This window comes from Peromyscus californicus, unplaced genomic scaffold, assembly GCF_007827085.1.
Source record: "Peromyscus californicus insignis strain IS unplaced genomic scaffold, ASM782708v3 Scaffold_14__1_contigs__length_90479793_seg_2, whole genome shotgun sequence".
Lineage (NCBI taxonomy): Eukaryota > Metazoa > Chordata > Mammalia > Rodentia > Cricetidae > Peromyscus > Peromyscus californicus.
In genome coordinates this window covers 7,487,767-7,508,593 of record NW_026294436.1, presented here as the reverse complement: position 1 = coordinate 7,508,593, position 20,827 = coordinate 7,487,767, and the positions used below count along the sequence as shown (strand labels likewise).

At 50.9% G+C, this 20,827-nt stretch overlaps 2 protein-coding genes across 3 annotated transcripts in view; one reads left to right on the top strand and one right to left on the bottom strand.

The window, feature by feature from the left end:
- Positions 1-20,827, top strand: part of Steap3 (STEAP3 metalloreductase) — a 48,726-nt gene that overhangs the window by 17,086 nt on the left and 10,813 nt on the right. The window contains exons 2-3 of the mRNA XM_052736744.1: positions 11,416-11,915; positions 13,589-14,116. Of these exons, the coding sequence (XP_052592704.1) occupies positions 11,424-11,915; positions 13,589-14,116 (1,020 nt within the window). The 5' untranslated portion in view covers positions 11,416-11,423. The remainder of the gene's footprint in view (positions 1-11,415; positions 11,916-13,588; positions 14,117-20,827) is intronic.
- Positions 96-20,827, bottom strand: part of CUNH2orf76 (chromosome unknown C2orf76 homolog) — a 134,069-nt gene continuing 113,337 nt past the window's right edge. The window contains exons 7-8 of one of the 2 annotated variants that reach the window (XR_008217842.1): positions 16,256-16,435; positions 96-421 (exon numbers count right to left, since the gene is read on the bottom strand). The gene's annotated coding sequence lies outside the window, so the exon portion shown is untranslated. Of the gene's footprint in view, positions 422-12,035; positions 12,888-16,255; positions 16,436-20,827 lie in introns of those variants that run through there. The other variant, XR_008217843.1, reaches the window with a different exon arrangement.

Genomic DNA, 20,827 nt, shown 5'->3' with positions numbered 1-20,827 from the left:
TCAGCACCCCCCATCCCTCCCCATACCCCCCCCCCCCCCGTCCCTCTCCCAGCCAGCACTGACCCTCACGCTGAGTCTAATGGTCGTGGGTTGAAGTGAGCTGTCCCGATGAGTAGCTGTTCTGACTTTCTCTGGTGAAGAAATGAAACTGAACAGATAGGAGGTGGCCATCTGGGTTCTTCAGCCGAAATGCTCAGTCCTTTGGGGACATCCTCCCAGCCAGGGTGTCTGTTAATGTCCTGGCCCTCCAGTCTTTGGGACATCCTAATACCACACTTCTCCCCAGCCTTCTGTGGGCCTGGTGACCTACCTGGGGTGGAAGTGGAGAGTATCCAGTTTGCTTCTTTGGCTGAAATGCCACCACATCCCCCGTCCTCTCCTCACACCTAAGAGTGGTGTGTTAGTGACCTTGTTCATTGCTCTGGCAAAGGAAAAGAAGTTTATTTTGGCTCACAGTTTGGGGGTACACACTGTCCAGGTGGGGAACGCACGACCCCAGGAGCATAGAGCATCTGGTCAGAAAGAGATGGATGCTGCTGTGCACCCCATTTTCTTTTAATTTATTCCAAGCCCATGGGATGGTGCCCTTCACATTTAAAGTGGGTCTCCTCACTTCACTTCATCTAATCTAAAAATTCCCTTACACGTAGCTAGAGGCTTGTCTCCGGGCTGACTGTAGGTTCTGTAGGTCAATAGTGTTGGTTCCTATCTTCCTGAAGGAAAGAATCCAGTCAAGAGACAGTTTAAACAGAAGTTTATTACAGCTAATCAAATCAAACACTCCAAAGAGAGACTTGAGTAGGCTGTTCCAAGGCAGGGAACAGCCTAGTAGGTTCTTGCTGTGGATTTTTAAACAAATGTTTATGAAAATTTATGAGGTAGGTAGCATATTCATGGAGTAAGATGAATTTTCCTCCCCAAATCATGTCAAACTAGTTGTCCCTTTAACATGGACCAGGGGTAGATGTCCAAAACCACAATACAAGTGATATGACAATGATGTCAGGTCTTTTGAAGATGCATGTGTGGGGGAGAATGTCCTGGTAGCTGAGAAGCTGAGGGTGACCTTGAACTTCTGAGATCCTCCTGCCTCCACCTTCAGAGTGCTGGGATTACCTTGCCCAGCTTATGTGGTACTAGTGACCAACACAGGCCATCATGCATGTTAGGTGTGCTGTCCAGCTATTTATGATCAAATATAGGGCATCATGCATGCTAGATGTGCTGGCTAGTTTTAAGTCAACTTGACACAAGCTAGGGTCATTTTGGAGGAGGAAGTCCCAGTTGAGAAAGTGCCACCCTCAGGTTGGCCTGTGGGTGTAGCTGAAGTTTTCCTGTGTCCCACCTGGCCCACGGTCAGGGCAGATCTCTCTCATCCACTGGTCCTGCAGCTACTTGGACCCAAATAAACACACACAGGCTAATATTATTTTTAAACTATGGCCATGACAGGCTTCTTGTTACCTAATATATATATTGGTTTTTCGAGACAGGGTTTCTCTGCGTAGTTTTGGTGCTTGTCCTGGAACTCACTATGTAGCCCAGGATGGCCTCGAACTCATAGAGATCCGCCTGCCTCTGCCTCCTGAGTGCCGGTATTAAAGGCATGCGCCACCACTGCCCTAGTTCTTATATCTTAAATTAACCCATTTCTATAAACCTATACTCTGCCACATGGCTCATGGCTTACCCGTACCTTTACATCTTGCTTCTCATGGTGGCGGCTGGCAGTGTCTCCTCTGCTCTGTCTCTCTCCTTCCTCTCCATTTGTTTGGATTTTCTGCCCGCTTCTAAGCTGCCTTGCCATAGGCCAAATGGCTTTATTTATCAACCAATCAGAGCAACATATTTTCACAGCATACAGAAAGACATTCCCCATCATGTGGGCAATTTCTGTGGGGGCATTTTCTTGATTGACATGGAAAGGCCCACCCCTCCCTGGAGGTAGTGTCACCCATGGGCTGGTGGCCCTGGTGCTATAAGAAAGCAGGCTGAGCAAGCCATGAGGAGCCAGCCAGGAAGCAGCGTTCCTCCACGGCCTCTGCTTCAGTTCCTGCCTCCAGGTTTCTGCCTTATGCTCCTACTCTGTCTCCTGTCAGTGATGGAATGTGATGTGGAGCTACAAAGCTGATAGAAACCCTTCCCCCTTCGAGTTGCTATGGTGTTTATCACAGTAACAGAGAGGTACCTAGGACCCTAGGCGAGTACTTTACTGAGCACACCCCAGCCCCTTTCCCCAGCTCTTCGCTGAACACCTACCACCGTGGCCTTCGGAGTGAGACCTGTGGACTTTCAGGCCCCGGTGTTCCGAGAGAGGAGCTCTGCAGTGGGTTCCAGAGCCTCCGCAGATGCCACTGTGACTTAGCTGACGTGCCAGGAACGGCTCTAAGTCCTGGGGTCCCCAAAGGAAACTGCACTGAGTTCCCACATTGAGAAGACTACCTCACAGAACAGAGGCAGTCCTTCGGGGCCAGGGAGGCACAGGCATAGCCCTTGTGAGCCGGGGATCCTGGCAGGGAACGGTGGACTGGGCAGGCCGTGGTGGAAGGACTCGCTGGCTCCACTCCAAAGCTTGCTGGTGCCCTGCCCATCTTCCTACTGTGTCCCCACCCCAGGCTCCACTTCCCCCTCTTCTGAGAGTCTCTGGCAGCAGCCTCCCCTTCCTTTGAGCTGCCTCTGTGTTTGTTTTCTCTTACACAGGGTCTTATGTAACCCAGGCTGGCCTCAAACTCACTGTGTAGGCGACGATTACCTCACAGTTCTGATCCTCTTGCCTCTGGGATTACAGGCATGCACCACCACTTCCAGATTACTGCCTGGGGGTCAAACCCAGGCCTTCTTGCATGCTAGGCAAGCACTCTGCTGACTCACCACATCCCCACCCTATTCCTGCCCCATTAAGCTGGTTTGAGATGAAATGCATGTGTGCCTTCAGGCCATTATCTCAGAGCACAGTTTTAGAAAACGTGTCCTATTGATTTGAGTGAATCTATTTCTGCTTAAGAACAGACAAAATGGAGGGTTCTGTTGTTGTTCGTTAGATTTTTAAATTCTAGACAGAGGAGTAGAATGAAAACGTTAATTTAAGAATCTCAAAGACTGGACTTCGTGGCATATGCCTTTAATCCAGGCCAGCCAGGCCTACTCAGTGAAACCCTGTCTAAAGGTGGGAGAGAAGCCGGGCGGTGGTGGTGCACGCCTTTAATCCCAGCACTAGGGAGGAAGAGCCAGGAGGATCTCTGTGAGTTCAAGGCCAGCCTGGTCTACAGAGCGAGATCCAGGAAAGGCACAAGGAGTATCGTGGCCCCTTTGTAGGGGAGAGGCTGGTTCAGACAAAGTGAATTTGCAGGAGTAGACTCCTTCTACTGCTGGGTCCTAGGACTAGACCTCAGGTTGTCAAGTTTGGTGGCACATGCCCTTACCCACTTGTATGCACTAGTGTCCAAGAGGACACAGCAAGGGAACTGCTGGGACGCCCGCTCTATTAGGGGGAGACTTCCATTGTGAATAAGAGAGAAAATACCCAGAGGCGTCTGGAAATGTCCAGAGCAGAGAGAGAAAGAAGAAGACTGGATCTGGCCAAGGCTGTCTTTGAGAGCAGTGAGAGAGCGATGGGGGGGGGGGGGGGGGGGATCATGAAGATTATAAGGAGGATGAGTAGCTGGGGGTAGGGAAGCCCATGAGCTGGAGTGGGCCCCAGAGTTTAGGGGAGGGGAGAAAGGCCAAGAGGGGCTTTGAAATATACAATGGGTACGGGTGAGTGGGGACTAAGGAGGGAGGGAGGAGGGAGCCTGGAGACCAGTATGGGCTTTGACATGCAGCCACAGGTATACATCAATGGAGAGCCACATGTCCTTTCTGCCAGAAGCAAGGAAAAATGTCTCCTTTTGGGGTAACAAGAACCCAGTTCACAGGTTCCTGGGGAATGCTGGCTTTTATCTAACTGCCAGAAATTCTCCTATAGTCCAGCTTGAGCTCATTTCTAGACATACAGAGGACTGAGATCTAACATTACTGAGCCACCTCATCAGGCCCCACATCCTGTCTCATTGGCCTGGGACTTACTGATTTGGCAATGTTAGATGGCCCAGGGAGCTCCAGGGATCACAAGTGAGCACCACTGTGATAGTTTGAATGCATTTGGCCCCCTGTGAACTCACAGGGAGCAGCACTATTAGGAGGCGTGGCAATGTTGGAGGAAGTGTGGTCTTGTTGGAGGAGGCTGGAGGGCACACCTTTAATCTGGGCCACACCTTCTGTTGGAAGTGCGTCACTGTGGGGGCGGGCTTTGAGATCTTTTTCTCAAGCTCCACTTGGTGTGACAGTCAGTTGATTTCCGGTTGCCTGTACAACATAGCACTCTCAGCTCCAGCACCACCTCTGCCTGCACGGCGCCACGCTCCCTGCCATGACGATCATTGACTGAACCTCTGAAACAGTAAGCAAGCCCCCTCGATGAAATGTTTTCTTTATAAGAGTCGCCGTGGGAGCCGGGGGTGGGGTGGGGTGGGGGGGGGGGGAGTGGCGGTGGCACGCCTTTAATCTCAGCACTCGGGAGGCAGAGCCAGGCGGATCTCTGTGAGTTTGAGGCCAGCCTGGGCTACAGAGTGAGTTCCAGGAAAGGCGCAAAGCTACACAGAGAAACTGTATCTCAAAAAAAGCCAAAAAAAAGAGTCGCCGTGATCGTAGTGTCTCTTCACAGCAATAGTAAACCCTAACTAAGACAACCACCACGCTGGCTTTTTACATGGGTGCTGGGTATTGAACTTGGGTCCTCACTCTTGCAAGGCACAGTACTTCATTGACTGAGCATTCTCTCCAGCTCCTTTAATCCACCTCTTAAATGTCTTTCCTCCTCATGGCCCGTAATGGGGTTACATTTCCATGTGAGTTTCAGAGGGGACAAAGCAGAGTCACACCGATGGGTTGCTGTTGAGCCAAGGGCAGAGATGAGTCCTGGGGACGATGGCCCCTCTCCAACAGTTAACTGTGGCTATTGCGAAAGTTTGGCTTCTCTGCAGGTCATGGGACTTAGAGGGCTCAACTAGGTAGAAAACAAGGAAACAGCCTTGGAATGCAGAGACAAATGCATCCCAGAATCCAGGCTCAGCCCAATGCGTGTTTACTCTTCAGTCACAGAAATCATAGTCCTTGGAAACTCGTTTCTTTAAAAACAAAAACAAAATGTGTGTGTGATACCTGAGCTAAAACCCAGAGTCTCTGTGCTGAGCAAGCACATAAAAACTTTTTTTGTTGTTTTTTGTTTGTTTGTTTTTTTGAGACAGGGTTTCTCTGTGTAGCTTTGCGCCTTTCCTGGAACTCACTCTGTAGTCCAGGCTGGCCTCGAACTCACAGAGATCCGCCTGGCTCTGGCTCCCGAGTGCTGGGATTAAAGGCGTGAGCTACCACCGCCCGGCTAAAACTTTTAAAATTTTTATTATTTATTTTTTATTTTTAATTGTGTGTCTGTGTGGGTACATGCATTGAACACAACACCTGTGGAGGTCACAGGCATCAGATTCTCCTTTTTGTTGTTGTTGTTGATTTGTTTTAAGAGACAGGGTTTCTCTGTGTAGTTTTGGTGCTTGTCCTGAATCTCACTCTGTAGACCAGGCTGGCCTTGAACTCACAGAGATCCGCTTGGCCGCTGCCTCCTGAGTGCTGGGATTAAAGGCATGTGCCACCACTGCCCGGCCATCAGATTCTCCTTGAGCTGAAGTTACGGGTAGTTGCGAGCCAGGCACTGTGTGCTGGGAACCGGATTCACACATCTCCAAAAGCAGGGCAAGCTCTTAACCACTGAGCCCCCGCTCTAGCCTGTATTTTGCATATATTCAGTTTGCATATATTGTATATATTTGGTTTTTTTTCCGTATATTCAATTGCGCAGCTGTCACTCCAATCAATTTTGTAGTATTTGCATCACTACAAAAAGAAACCTGTGCTGGTGAGCTCACGCCCCATTTTCTCCAAAGTCCTCCCCTGCCCAGAACCACTAATCACTTTCTGTCTGCGGATCTGCTGGCTGTCGGTGTCTCACACGGGTAGAGTCATAGGATACATGGCCCTTCCCACTGCCTTCCTCCTAAGCATCTGCTTCCATGTGTTCGCTTGAGACCTGTCTCAGCAAGTAGCCCACACTGGCCTTGAACTTCAAGTTCTTCTGCTTCAGTCTTTCAGGCGCTTGGATTGTAGGCATGCGCTACCACAGCTGGCAAGCATGCTACTCCCAAGGGTCACCCTTGCTGGAGCAGGCGTTAGTCAATCGCTCCTCTTTACAGCCTAGTAGTATTCCACTCCTGGGATGGACCCTGTTAATGTAACAGTCAGTCTATAGGCACTTGAGTTATTTCTACTTTTTTGCTATTATGAATATTGTTACTATGTATCTTCATATGGATGTGTTTTCCTTTCTTTTGGGAGCAGAATGGCTGGGGCTGTGGGAAAACTCAGCTTAACTTGATGAGGATCTGTCAGACAGGTCTCCTTCACAGCGACCACACCACTCTCCACTTCCATGAAGTGTGTGAACTTCTGACTTCTGGGCTAGTCAAACGGCTCAGCCAGTGAATACAGAAAAAGTCCCCATCAGATATGGGATTTACCGAGGTCCTCTCCTGTTCTTGTTGGTTAACATTTCAGTAGCATGTTGGTGGACATGGGTGCTTATGGGTAGCAGGTTAGCAGGATGTGGGTCAAGGCAGGGACTGTCAGAAGCAAACATCTTCGACAAAGTCCTGGCCATGAGAGAGGAGGCTGAGGAATACAAATGTTCTATAAAACATGGCTCCTGGAGATGTGGCTGCCCTGGGTTCAGTTTCCATCACTGCGTAAACCAGGTGCGCACACCTCTAATCCCAGCACTCAGGAGGTAGAGGCAGGGGGATCAGGTTACCCTCAACTACATAATGAGTTTGAGGATAGCCTATGCTACATAAGACCTTTTATTGAAATTAAAAACAAAAAAGCTGGGGAGATGCTTCAGAGGGTAGAGAGCTTGTAGAGGAAGCATGAAGACCTGAGTTTAGATTCCCAGAACTTACATACAAGCCACATGCAGCGGCATGTAATCCCAGTGTTCCTATGACAAGTTGAGCGGCAGAGATGGGCGGATCCTCGGAGCTTGCAGCCCACCTAGCCTGTTGTGCACCTCAAATAAGGTTGTAGGTGAGGACCAGCATCGAGGTTGTTCTCTGACCTCCTGACTTGAACCGTGGGGATGTGCACACCCTTTCACCCCACCCCCATAACACCATACACACACACACACACACACACACACACACACACACACACACATGCACGCACACAGGCACACAAAGGTTAAAGAAAAAACAAACCCATAAGTAGGCAGAGGATGTAGCTTGGTGGTAGAATGAATTCGAGCCGTGGTGTGTGCAAAGCCCTGGGCTGCAGCCTGAGAGTGTGGACACACACCCGAAGATAACATACGGGCACCCCTGGCACTCTGAGGTAATCCTGGGCTCTGGGTGGGAATCTGCCTGCTCTTCCTTATGGTGTGTATTGTAATTTGTAAGGATAACTGCACCCAAGGGATTCCTGGTGGCCATCCATGACCACTTAGAATCTGAAGGGCTGGCACAACCCATGTGAAAAGGCTAGGGTGGTGATCAACATGACTGGTCCTCATTCCTGCCTGCTCTTGCATGGCTGGCAGGTTGGTTAAACATCACAGCCAAAATTGCAGTCCATGTTTTGGCTCTTCTGGAATGTGAGAGAGGATAAGGAGCCTGGCAGAGACCCAGAGGGCACTGGGTCACCCCAACCACAGTGCACTTTTGTCTGTAGCTGGGCAGGGAGGTGAGTAGATCTGTGTGCAGGCTGTAGACCTAGGCTCACCAGCTGCAATTGGATCCCCTCTCTCTGTGCCCTCAGTCTATAAATAGATCCCACATCAGGGGCCAGGCACAGCTAGAGGCCAGACCAGAGGACTCAAACCTCCACCACACACACAGGCAGCAGTAACTTCTAGGCCTCTCAGAACTCTGGGATATGTGCCAGCTACTCTGTCCCTCCCCATGGCCATCAGACCAGTGGCAGGCCTTGTGCTGGGTGTGGCCATACCCATGAAGAACTGTGAGGACAGGGGCTGGGGAAGTGCTTCAGTGGGTAAGCATTTGCAGTTCAGGTGGGAGGATCTGAGTTTAAACCTCAGAACCACAAAAAAAGCTATGGTAGTGAGCATCTGTAACTCCAGCATTCCTATATGGAGATGGGAAGTGAGCCAGCTAGCCTGGTGTGTGCACAGGAAAAAAAAAAACAGATCCTGTCTCAAACATGGTAGACAGTCAGGACCAACATAGAAGGCTGTCCTCTGATGTCCACACATACACAGACTCACAAATATGCACACATGTACATCACACACACACACACACACACACACACACACACACACACACACACACTCACACACACCTGCGCTAGTGGCCTGATTCAATTGCCAAGGCCAAGGATTTTTTAACAACTTATTTAATTTATTTATTTATTTATTTATTTATTTATTTATTTGAGTAAAACCAAAACTTATTCTAAGCCACAGTCATCCTAGGGTCCCCCCTGCTATATAGCCTCCCTGGTTCTGTGGGTTGCAGTCTGATTGTTCTTTGCTTTATATCTAGAATCCACTTATGAGTGAGTACATGTCATGTTTGTCCTTCTGGGTTTAGGTTACCTCACTCAGGATGATATTTTCTAGTTCCATCCTTTTGCCTGCAAATTTCATGCTGTCATTGTTTTTCTCTGCTGAGTAGTACTCCATTGTGTACATGTACCACATTTTCTTAATCCATTCTTCAGTTGACAGGCATCTAGGTTGTTTCCAGGTTCTTGCTATTACAAATAGTGCTGCTATGAACACAGTTGAGCATGTATCATTGTGGTATGATTGAGCATTCCTTGGGTATATGCCCAAGAGTGGTATGGCTGGGTCTTGAGGTAGATCGATTCCCATTCTGAGAAACTGCCATACTGATTTCCACAGTGGTTGTACAAGTTTGCACTCCCACCAACAGTGGAGGAGTATTCCCCTTGCTCCACATCCTCTCCAACATAGACTGTCATTAGTGTTTTTGATCATAGTCATTCTGACAGGTGTAAGGTGGTACCTTAGAGTCGTTTTGATTCGCATTTCTCTGATGATTAAGGATGTTGAGCATTTCCTTAATTGTCTTTCAGCCATTTGTGATTCTTCTTTTGAGAATTCTCTGTTTAGCTCTTTAGCCCATTTTGATGTCTAGTTTCTTAAGTTCTTTATATACTTTGGAGATCAGTCCTCTGTTAGATATGAGGTTGGTAAAGGTCTTTTCCCATTCTGTATGTTGTCTTTTGGTCTTATTGACTGTGTCTTTTGCCCTACAAAAGCTTCTCATCTTCAAGAAGTCCCATTTATTAATTGTTATGCTCAGTGTCTATGCTGCTGGTGTTATATTTAGGAAGTGATCTCCTGTGCCAATGCGTTCAAGTGTACTTCCTACTTTCTCTTCTATTAAGTTTAGTGTAACTGGATTTATGTTGAGGTCTTTAATCCACTTGGACTTGAGTTTTGTGCATGGTGACAGATATGGATCTATTTGTAATCTTTTACATATTGACATCCAGTTATGCCAGCACCATTTGTTGAAGATACTTTCTTTTTTCCATTGTATAGTTTTGGCTTCTTTGTCAAATATCAGGTGTTCATATTGTTCATATGTGCGTGGATTAATGTCAGGGTCTTCAATTTGATTCCATTGGTCTGTATGTCGGTTTAAAACAGCTTGGTACTGGATTTTCAAGCTTTCCTTCTGCCAATTTTTTTTTTTTTTGGTTTTTTTGAGACAGGGTTTCTCTGTGTAGCTTTGGAGCCTGTCCTGAAACTCACTCTGTAGCTCAGGCTGGCCTTGAACTCACAGAGATTCACCTGCCTCTGCCTCCCAAGTGCTGGGATTAAAGGCGTGCGCCACCACCGCCCGGCTCTTCTGACAATTTTTATGTGCTAATTTTGTAAGGTTTTGCATAAAGCCTTCCCCAACCTTATTCTCTGCCCTGTTCTCCTGCCTCAGCAATTTGAGAGTCGAGATGGAAGACACACTTCTGTCCATCCAGGCTTCTGAGGTCACACAAATGGTTAGCAAATGTGGACACCCTAGTCTGGAAGCCTGCGGGGTCAGGTGGGATGCCCCCAGGTTCTAGGTGGCTGGACAGAGGGTCTCCATTGCCAACCTGTAGAGCACTTGCCCCTGACACCCCGGCTCATCTCCTAAAAGGTGCCTGGCGTTGGTGCAGAGGGTCTTCTCCTGCAGCCAGTGCTTGCTCAGTACTTATGACACCTGTGAGAGTAGGTGTGCCCAGCCCTTTCAACTTATTTCTGCAACCTTGTAAGGGACGCACTGTTATCTTCTTTTTTTTTTTTTTCTAATTTGTGTGTGCGTGTGCGTGTGCAGGCCAGAGATCAATGTCAGGTGTCTTTTCCAGTCTCTCCCCATCTTATTTTTTTTGAGGCAGGGTCTCCCACTGGGACCTGAAACCAATTCAGCTACACTGGAAGGCCAGTGGTTCCCAAGGGATCTGCCTGATTCTGTACATATGAGCATATATGCTACCACACCTGAGTTTTGTACGTGGATTCTGAAGATCCCAAGTCAAGCTTGTGTGGCAAGCATTTTATCCTCGGAGCCATCTCCCCATCCCAGGCCATTGCTATTTTACCATTCTTCTCTGTAGAAACAAGTGCAATCAGTGTCAGCAGCCATCACTACCATGTCACGGCAACATCACAGCATCATTCACCATGCTGGAATTCTTGCTTTTCAGCTGCTGAGAGGCTTCACCCAGATTCCTTTCCCTTCGCCATGTTCTCTTCAGTGCCCCTGTCTTCTTTCTTTGCCCATGTGTCTGTGTGTGGTATGTGTGCATGTGGACGCACGTGCCTGCGGAAATCAAAGGCTAGCCTATATCTAGCCTCTGTTGTTTTCCACCTTACTCAAAGAGGCAGGGTCTCCCGGTGAACCCAGAGCTCACCAGTATGACTAGTCTATAGCTATTCAGCATGCTCCAGGGTTCTCCCCTCTCTGCTTTCTGAGTTCCGGACCCACCCAGCATTTATGTGGGTGCTGGGGATCCAAGCTCTGGTCTTCCTGCTTGCATGGCAAGGGCTTTAACTACTGAGCCATCTTCCCAGCCTTTATTTTCTGTCTTTCCAGCCCTCCTCGGTGGGTAGGAGTGCCCCCCACTCCCTGTGCATTTTCCGGGTAGGTGCTGCTCTTGCTCAGCTCTTCCCCTGTGTTTGCAAATGGAATACCCAGTGACGTCTGCTGGATGAAGGCCTAACCAGCCATGTTTGACACAGAGTGGGAGGTGGGGGGCAGACACCCTGGGAGCCCTCAGTGACCAGGTCTCTGCATTCTCTTACAGCCACCGCAATGTCGGGGGAGATGAACAAGCCGCTGATCAGTCGCCGCCTGGTCGACAGCGATGGCAGCCTGGCCGAGGTCCCCAGCAAGGCCCCCAAAGTGGGCATTCTGGGCAGTGGGGATTTTGCCCGCTCCCTGGCCACGCGCCTGGTGAGCTCTGGCTTCAGCGTGGTGGTGGGGAGCCGTAACCCCAAACGCACGGCTGGCCTCTTTCCCTCGGCAGCCCAAGTGACTTTCCAAGAGGAGGCTGTGAGCTCTCCACAGGTCATCTTTGTAGCCATGTTCCGGGAGCACTATTCCTCACTGTGCAGTCTTGGTGAGCAGTTGGCCGGCAAGATCCTAGTGGATGTCAGCAACCCCACGGAGACGGAGCATCTTGAGCACTGCCAGTCTAATGCCGAGTACCTGGCCTCCCTCTTCCCTGCCTGCACTGTGGTCAAGGCCTTCAATGTCATCTCTGCATGGGCCCTACAGGCTGGTCCAAGGGATGGGAACAGACAGGTATGTGCTAGGGAATGGCAGTCAGCATCCTTCACGTCACTATATAAAAAATCTCATCTTGCCGGGCGGTGGTGGCACACGCCTTTAATCCCAGCACTTGGGAGGCAGCGACAGGTGGATCTCTGTGGGTTCTAGGCCAGCCTTGGCTACCAAGTGAGTTCCAGGAAAGGCACAAAGCTACACAGAGAAACCCTGTCTCAAAAAACCAAAGGAAAAAAATCTCATCTTACACAGCAGGAAGACAAATCTTGGAGACATTAATGATGTTAGACCGGTGCTGGTGAATTGGAATTTGAACCCTATATGGACATGGGATCCATGTTCTTCTTGAGATGGGAACTGGGTTTCCTCAGAGTAAGAAGATGGTGGCTGTTGACTTAGGAGCCAAGAAGGAGATATTTTGGTTGGGGAGCTGCTGCAGTGGGTAAAATACATGTTATGTAACCATTAGAACCTAAGTTTAGATACCCATAAAAACACTGTCTGAAAGCACCGTGGGGGACAGAGGGCTTATTCCAGCCTACAGGTCACAGTTCATCACCCAGACCTCTGTGCGAGTCCATGCAGCATCACTTCTGTGTTGGGAACTCACTCCCAGCCAAGGAAGTACCACAAAAACCATGGAGGAACGCTGCTCGCTGGCTCATCCAGGCTCATGATTAACTAGCTTCCTTAATACAGCTCAGGACCCCCTGCCTAGGAATGGTGCCTCCCACAGTGGGCTGGACCCTCCTGCATCAGTTAGCAATTAAGACAATCCCCCATAGACTGCCAGCGGGTCCATCTGATCTGAGCAATCCCTGCATTGAGGCTCTCCTCTCAGATGACTTAATGGCCATGTTGACAGTTCAAGCTGACTAGGACAGAGGGCGTGGAGGGCACAGAGCAAGAGGACTTGCTGGAGAACACCATCAGCTGGCCTTAGACTCAGGCTCAGGAAGCAGAGAGGGCACCCCAGGCTGATTTGACAACCTGCAAAGGACCAGAGTAAAAACGGAGGCTCTCAGACCTTAGTCTGTTCATCTGAAAGGTGGTGGAGTATTAGTACTGACCTGCAGGCTGTGCAGGAGGCTGAGAGCACTACTCAGACTACCCAGACTCTCAGCTGTGTCAACAAGGGCGCTCATGATCCTTAGGGACCCAAAGACACCCATGTGTCTTCCATTGGAGCTCAGGAGGTACAGTGGACTTACAGGCTGAGACAGCAGGGCAGGCAGGGCTGGGGACTGAGGTCTCTGGGGAACCAAGGGATAACACCATAGAGAATACCTCTGCCCTGAAGGATGCATCTGCAGTTGCTGCTGAACATTCAGCGGCCACATGCAAGAGGCAGTCACTGAGAAGAAGCTTTTGCAGAGGCTTCATGGGCTGCCTGACTGAGCATCTACCATGACAGTGATGTCACCGAGCCAACAGGACATTCACAGGGAGAGCTTTGTCTCTTCAGTGGTGGATCCCCGGGGGAGGCCACAGGGCCCCTGTCCCCAGATCCTTGCCTTGAGCACCGGAGCCATCTTGCACTCTTAGTTCTATCATCAATTTGACCACTCGCTGGAACCGGTGCCTGCCACTCTGTGCCTCAGTTTCTTCAACTCACTGAGGAGCTTGACCCTGGCAGTCATCGTAGCCATGCCTGTGACTCTAGCCAACTGTCCCCTTCTCTCTTCCTACAGGTGCTCATCTGCAGTGACCAGCTGGAAGCCAAGCACACCATCTCCGAGATGGCACGTGCCATGGGTTTCACACCCCTGGATATGGGATCCCTGGCCTCAGCCCGGGAGGTGGAAGCCATACCCCTGCGCCTCTTCCCTTCCTGGAAGGTGCCCACCCTTCTGGCACTGGGGCTCTTTGTGTTCTTCTACGCCTACAACTTCATCCGGGATGTCCTGCAGCCGTACGTGCAGAAGAACGAGAACAAGTTCTACAAGATGCCCTTGTCTGTGGTCAACACCACACTACCCTGCGTGGCTTACGTGCTGCTGTCCCTGGTGTACCTGCCTGGTGTGCTGGCAGCCGCCCTTCAGCTGAGGAGGGGGACCAAGTACCAGCGCTTCCCGGACTGGCTGGACCACTGGATGCAGCATCGCAAGCAGATCGGGCTGCTCAGCTTCTTCTTCGCGGTGCTGCACGCTCTCTACAGCTTCTGCCTGCCGCTGCGCCGCTCCCACCGCTACGACTTGGTCAACCTGGCTGTGAAGCAGGTATGACCCGCCACCTCCCCTGGGAGCTGTCGGGGTACCGTTGTGGCTTGTCCCCACTCATGTATACTTAAGCGAGGCAAGGCCAAGGGAGAGCAGGTACCTAGAAGTTCTCGAGCACTGAGGAGGAGGACATAGCAGGGAAAGAGTGCCAGCGCACGTGTGTGCGCGCGCGTGCCCGTGTGTGTGTGTGTGTGTGTGTGTGTGTGTGTGTGTGTGTGTGTGTGTGTGTGTGTGTTGCCGCCTATAAGTGTGGGTATGTACCTGCCATGGAGCACTTGTAGAGGCCTCCATGTTGGTCCTCACCTCCTACCTTGTTTGAGGCAGGGTCTGTTGTCGTTTGCCTCTACTTACCCTAGACTAGCTGTCCTTCAAGTTTCTGGAGAGTTTCCTGTCTGTACATCCCTCCTCTCCAGGAGTGCGGGGACTGCAGATGTGCACCACAGCATCCAACATTATGCGGTTTTTGGGGACCTGAAGTCAGATCTTATGGCTTGCACAATAAGTGAATGACCCACCGAGCCATCTCCCAACCCAACCTTGTCTTTCAAAACAGTCTTTCTGTGTCCTGGAACTCACCAAGTAGGCTTCCTAACCGCGGGCCCCAGTGTCCACCTGTTCCCACCACCTGAGCACTGGGATTACAGACACCACACCACCATGCCCAGCTCTTTTAACTTGGATTCCAGGGGACTGGATCGGGTCCTCACGCTCCTATGACAAGCACTTTACGAGCTGAGCCATCTCCCAGCCTCGGGCACATTCGAAAGATGGCAAAGGAGGCTTTGCTGCTTGGGTGGTGTAGGAGCAGAGGCGGGCCAGACAGGTGTTCGAGGCCCAGGGCGGCAAGAGCAGCCCTCCTAGGAGCAACTGGGAGGCTGGGGAGCTGGAGCCAAGGGAGCGTATTGAGGGCAAGACGGAATCAGCAGGCCCGAGGCCTGGGAGGCTGGGAGATGCCTCTGCAGAGAGGCCTGAGTTAAACAGAGCCGGGGGAGGGTTTTGATTTGAGGAGCAAGGGCCTGCCTGATGCTTCGACCAGTTCACTGGCTGCCAGGTTCCAGACGAGAGGGGTCGAAGGCAGACACCGGAGACCCCAAAGGAGGTAAATGTGGTTCATGACCCCATATGCACGGCATGGAGTGGGACGAGAGAGGCTGTGCGGGAATAGGGAATAGGGAGGGCGTATTTTAAGCTCACGCACGCAGAATACTGAAGGAATGGGTGTGGTGTCTAGACGGTTTAAAGGTGGGTCTGGGTTGGGTCCGAGCACCCATAAGACAGTTGCCACCTGCTGAGATGGGAAAGAAGGGCAAGAAACTAATTTTGATTTATGAGGTTTTGTTTGCTTGCTGGTTTGTTTTCTCTGTGTGTGTAGGTCAGAGGGCAACCTCAGGTGTCGTATCTCAGATACTGTCCACTTTTCATCTGAGACGGTGTCTCTCATTGGCCTAGAATGTCACTACCTAGGCTGGACTAGGTGGCCAGCAAGCTCCAGAATCCACCTGTCTCTACCTCTCAGCTTTGCATCCCTGAAGTTAAAAGTGTGTGTGCACGTGTGCACGTGTGCATGTGTGTGTGTGCGTGTGACCTCATGCTTTTACGGCAAGCACTTTACCCACTGAACCATCTCCCCAGCCTATGTCCAGCTTATTTGTGGATTTTGGGATTCAAGCTCAGATCCTCACACTTGCAAGACAAGCACTTTACCCACTGAGATGCTGCCTCAGCTCCCATTTTTAAATGAGACATGGTCTTATTTATTCATTTAAGAAAGCCATATGGCACCACTTTGCCCAGTGGGTTCTTGGACAGCGGGTGTCTCTGAGCCAAGGGAGTCAGACAGTGACATCAGCAGGCAGCGGTGCATACAGAAGCAGCTTGTCCACTGTCTCATCTGCTTTCCTGCTCGGTTCTCCACTCTTAGCCCCAAGTTCAGGGATAAACACGCCTCTGCTTTTCTTTTTCTATGTCAGCCTCGGGCCCCAGGTTGGTGGCTGCATCCTGCCCATGTAGGACATCAGTCACCCAGCAGGGTTCAGCGCAGTGCTAACGCAGTTCATCTCACCCACCCTCACTCCAGCTGCAGAAGCTGCTCAGGGTGCAGGGACCCCATAAGGCCAAGCCCCGCCCTGACATGCTCACCTCGGGACACAGAGGACAGGGGGGTGAGGTCATGCCGCTGCTGGACCACAGGCCTCCAGCCCTGCCCACTTCAGGCTCCTGCCAGTGGCCTCTCAGAGGCCGCCATCTTCCCACCCACAGGCATCTGGCACCACCTCTGTGGGCTTTGGCTCAGGCAGAGGAGTGAGGTCCTGGCTGGATCTGAGAAGGGAGAAAATAATAGTCACAGGTTCTTCCAAAGGCGCTCACTGTGTTCCAGGCACGCTGGAAGAGCTGCGCAAACCCATGGCGGATTCATCTGCTCCCCTCTCCCATTCATTCGAGAAAAAGCAAGGCACTGAGAGGTTAAGTAACTAGAATGAAGACACACAGCAGTGTTATGGTCCAGATACCAGAGCCAGAGCCTTGCTGGTACCAGTATTACCCTCCCCAGAAAAACAGACAAAATTAGCAGTTGAGTAAATGACATCAGAATTGGAGTCATTCATTCATTCACCAGGCACAGGAATGAGTAAGAAAGGCATAGTCTTGTCCCTGGCCTCAGCTGGGGTGGGGTGGGGTGGCGTGGAGGCCTGAAGAACACACACACACACACACACACCCCACCCCCACCCCCCACCCACCCCCCACCCCCGTTGATTAGAAGCCAGACCGTGGGCTGGGGGTGGGGCAACTCAGCCCGTAGAGTGCCTGCACAGCGTGTGCGGAGCCCTGGTTTGAGTCTCAGCACCACATAAACTAAACGGGGGTGGCAGGGTTGCGGGGTAGGGGGCAGTGAACGCTTGTAAGAGCAGCACTCCGGAGGTGGAGGCAGGAAGTTGAAGGCCATCCTCGGCTACTTAGTGAGTTGGAGGCCAGCCTGAGCTACATGAAACCCTGTCTCAAAACCAAAGTAATAAAATAGTCAGTATAAATAATCAATACAAATAAAACAGTCACTACAAGCCTCAAGCCCTTTTGACCTCAGGATCCCAGTGCGTAAGTCATTGTCTTTCTTAGTGTTAATGGTTTTGATGTTCTCTTACTGTTTTTGCTGGGATCAAACCCAGGATCTCCCTATAAGCTATACAAGTACTCTACCACTGAGTTACATCCCTACCTTTTTTTTTTCTTTGTTTATGTTGAGACAGGGTCTCACTAAGTTGCCCAGGGTATCCTTGAACTTATCTGTAGCCCAGAAGTTGTGATCTTATTGCCTCAGCTGAGGAAGAAAAGGCCCACCCTTTTCTCCCAGTGCACAGAGGAAGCCACTGGCCCCTCCCCAGCCCCAACTACTTCCCTTTTTACTGTGGGTATGTGCATGCTCACCTGTGTGCAGGTGCACATGCCTGTGGGGGCACATAAATGTGTGTGCCTGTACACGTGGAGGCAGAGACAGCCTCGCCTGTCAATCCTTAAGCTCTGTCCACCTTGGCTTTTGTTCTTACTGTTTGGGGGACTTTTTGTTTGTTTGTTTGTTTGTTTGTTTGTTTTGTTTTGTAAGACAGGGTCTCTCACTTGCCTGGAACTTTCTAAGTAGGTTTTGCTCTCCGACCAGTGAGCCTCAGGGATCCATTTGTCTCTGCCTCCCCAGTGCTGGGGTTACAAGCATATGCCATCATGCCCAGCTTTTCTGATTAGGTCCAAGTGATCCCACTCAGGTCCTTGTGGCATTGACTAATTTATGCCATCCTCTAAATGTTCTGCCTGGCCCAGACCCTCCTTGATGTTATATTAACTCCATGCTGCCTTCACACCAACTTCATGGCCCAGTTGGCACAGGTGGATCATCTCACTCCCACGGGACAGAGTCTGTCCCCTAAAGGGGCTTCAGCTGTTTTGCCAAATTCTCGAGGGGAGAGCCAGGCTGATGGAGCATGCCGACGGCAACACTCAGAGAAAGGCTGGGGTCTAACATGCCAAAGCCTGGCAACGATGAGCCCGTTCAACCCGGATGTGTTTAGGCAGGGGACTGGTGGGCCACTGACTAGCTGCATCTTTGGGTCCCAGGCATGGACACTGTTGGGGAATGTTGTATCCAGTTCCTAAAGCCTTACCTGCAGGAAGCAGCCACCCCTGCCTGCTCTTGGCCACCTCAGACAGTGCCTGCCTGTGGCCACTGCTCACACTGGCTGCTGCAGAGCCTTGTGGGAACAGGGAGCACACTAATATTAACAGAGACACAGGAAACCCCTCTGAGATTTCCTTGACTCCTCAGACAGTGCAGCCTAGGAGGCCAAGGCCTTCAAGACCATGTTTGCCGACAGCATCCTTACTGTCTCTAACTGGTGTTGGTGTGACTTTCGGACTTGCCTGGGCTGTTCCTGGAGATACATTTCCTGATTAGTCAGAAGTCAAGGTCAGATGCGACATTTGACCCACAGGTGCTCCCCTTCCCCCCCCCAGCGTGGGACCACCAGAGAAGAGGTACAACTTAACTAACTGTGGGCCTGGGGAGTCACTCAACAAAGTTCTTGCCTTGCAAGCATGGGGATCTGAGTTTGATCAATTCCCCCCCTTCACCCCGCCCCAGAGCCATGTAAAATGCTGGGAGTGATGGCATGTGCCTGCCATCCCTGGCTGGGGGGACAGAGACAGGCAGATCCCCCGGGGCTCTCTGGCCAGCAAGCAGCCTAGCTCACTTGCCAAGTTCCACATTCAGTAAGAAATCATCTTAATAAACAAGGTGGACAGCTCCTGAAGAATGACGACACCCAATGTTGACCTCTGACCTCCACACAAACTAAAACACACATGCACTCACTCACATCACAAATGTGGCAGCGATCCAGGCCCCCAGGCACATTCCCTGACCTTCCCGCCTCATCCCTGCAGGGCGGGGAGTGGGGAGGAGCACCGGTCTCGCAAGCCACTGTTGACTGACCACACGGCAGTCATGCGCAGCCGGGGTAGACTTGTGATATTAGCCACCTGAGCTCAGCCAGCTGATGAGCAATGAGTGAACAGCAGACTCGCTTCGCTAACACCACCAGCCGTGAGTCAGTCCTGTTCGGGGGCTGCTCCGACAGGGACCTGTGCCCTGTGCAGGGTCAGGCCAGTCTCTCCCCACCAACAAACGCTAATCCAGCTGGTTTGACCACATCGTGATTACCAGCCAAAATCCCTTGTTTGGATCTGCCCGATAAAGAAACAGGTCCAGAGACATGTCTCCGAGTCCCACAAGGCTGGTGGTCAGGAAAGAAGCAGGTCTCCCAACTCCCGGTCCTTTGTGGCCTTCAGACACCAATATGAAGAAGCCTCCCCTAAATGATACAGAGTGGGAAACTGAGGCTGCAGCTGAGCCGGTAGAGTGCCTGCTCAGGACGCACAAAGCGACACCCACAACCTGGCAGTCTGGCACAAGCTTGAGGTTATGGCACCTACTTGGGAAGTGGAGGCAGGAGGATCAGAATTCAAGGTCATCCTTAACTACCTTGTGAGTTGGAGGGCAGCTTGGGTTACATGAGACCCTGTGTGGAAAAAAAAAAAAAAAAAACAAATAAAAAACCAAGGCATCTTTTTTTACTCTGCAGGCAGAGTGGCCACAGATGATACTTTCTTGACTTCTTTAGTTTCTTTTAATAAGCTTTGCAGCCGTTTTTGCTTAGACCCTGGATTCATTTTTAATATTTTATTCCAGTAATAGGCTTACACTATTTTTTTTTCCTGCTGAAGTAGTTACACACACACATACCTACCTCTGAGTCATCCTGTAGGAGAGGCGGAGAGCACCCTGCTTAGCCTTCTTTCCTTGGGGAGGCTTTCTTGCTTTGCTGATGGCAGATTAAAGGACTAGCATTCAGGGCTGAGCTGGGAAGTGATAACAGTCCTAACGGAATGACCTTGATTCCAGTTCTTCCCCATGTAGGTGCTGGGTCAGGGAGTGCCAGTGGGTGAGGAGGGGCCACCTCAGGGCTGCAGAGCATCCCTGGTGTGCGTGTGTGTGTGTGTGTGTGTGTGTGTGTGTGTGTGTGTGTGTGTGTGTGTGTGCGCGTGCCTGTCTGTCTGTCTGTCTGTCTGTCTCCCCGTCCTTGGAGCTCAGTGGGAGACACCAGCGTCACGATGGCAGATGTTCTTATTCTTTGCAGCCCAGGGCTCAGCACACAGTAGGGACTTTCTGGTACTTGCTGAATTAACTGGTGAGGGGATGTCAGTCTGTTGCCTGGCAATAGTTGAGCCACATCTATATGCCTCAGAGAGAAAAGGACACATGGAAAGAAAGGGGTCTGGGGGCTCTGAGTTTGGAGATTGGGGTTGGGGGGTGGCATCGAGTGTCATTGTGTGTCCTGTGTTCAAGCCAGTAATGAAGCAGGTTGAAAAGGGTCCGGGTGAGACAGCTGGGAGGGGAGGCCACTGCAGAGCTGTGGGTCGATAGACTGGGGGGATGCAATCCTGAAATGTGACCTTTCCACGGTCCCGCACTGTAGGGGCTGGGAAACCATGGGGTACAGTCATGCTTAGGCAACACATACTTCTTTTATTGGTTGAGGTAAGATATGAGACAGAGTCTCAGTGAGTAGCCCAGGCTAGATTTGAACCAATGATCTTCCTGACTCAGCTTCCCAAGTGCTGGCATGCATCCCCAGGCCCAGCTGAGGGTCTGTATATCCTGGG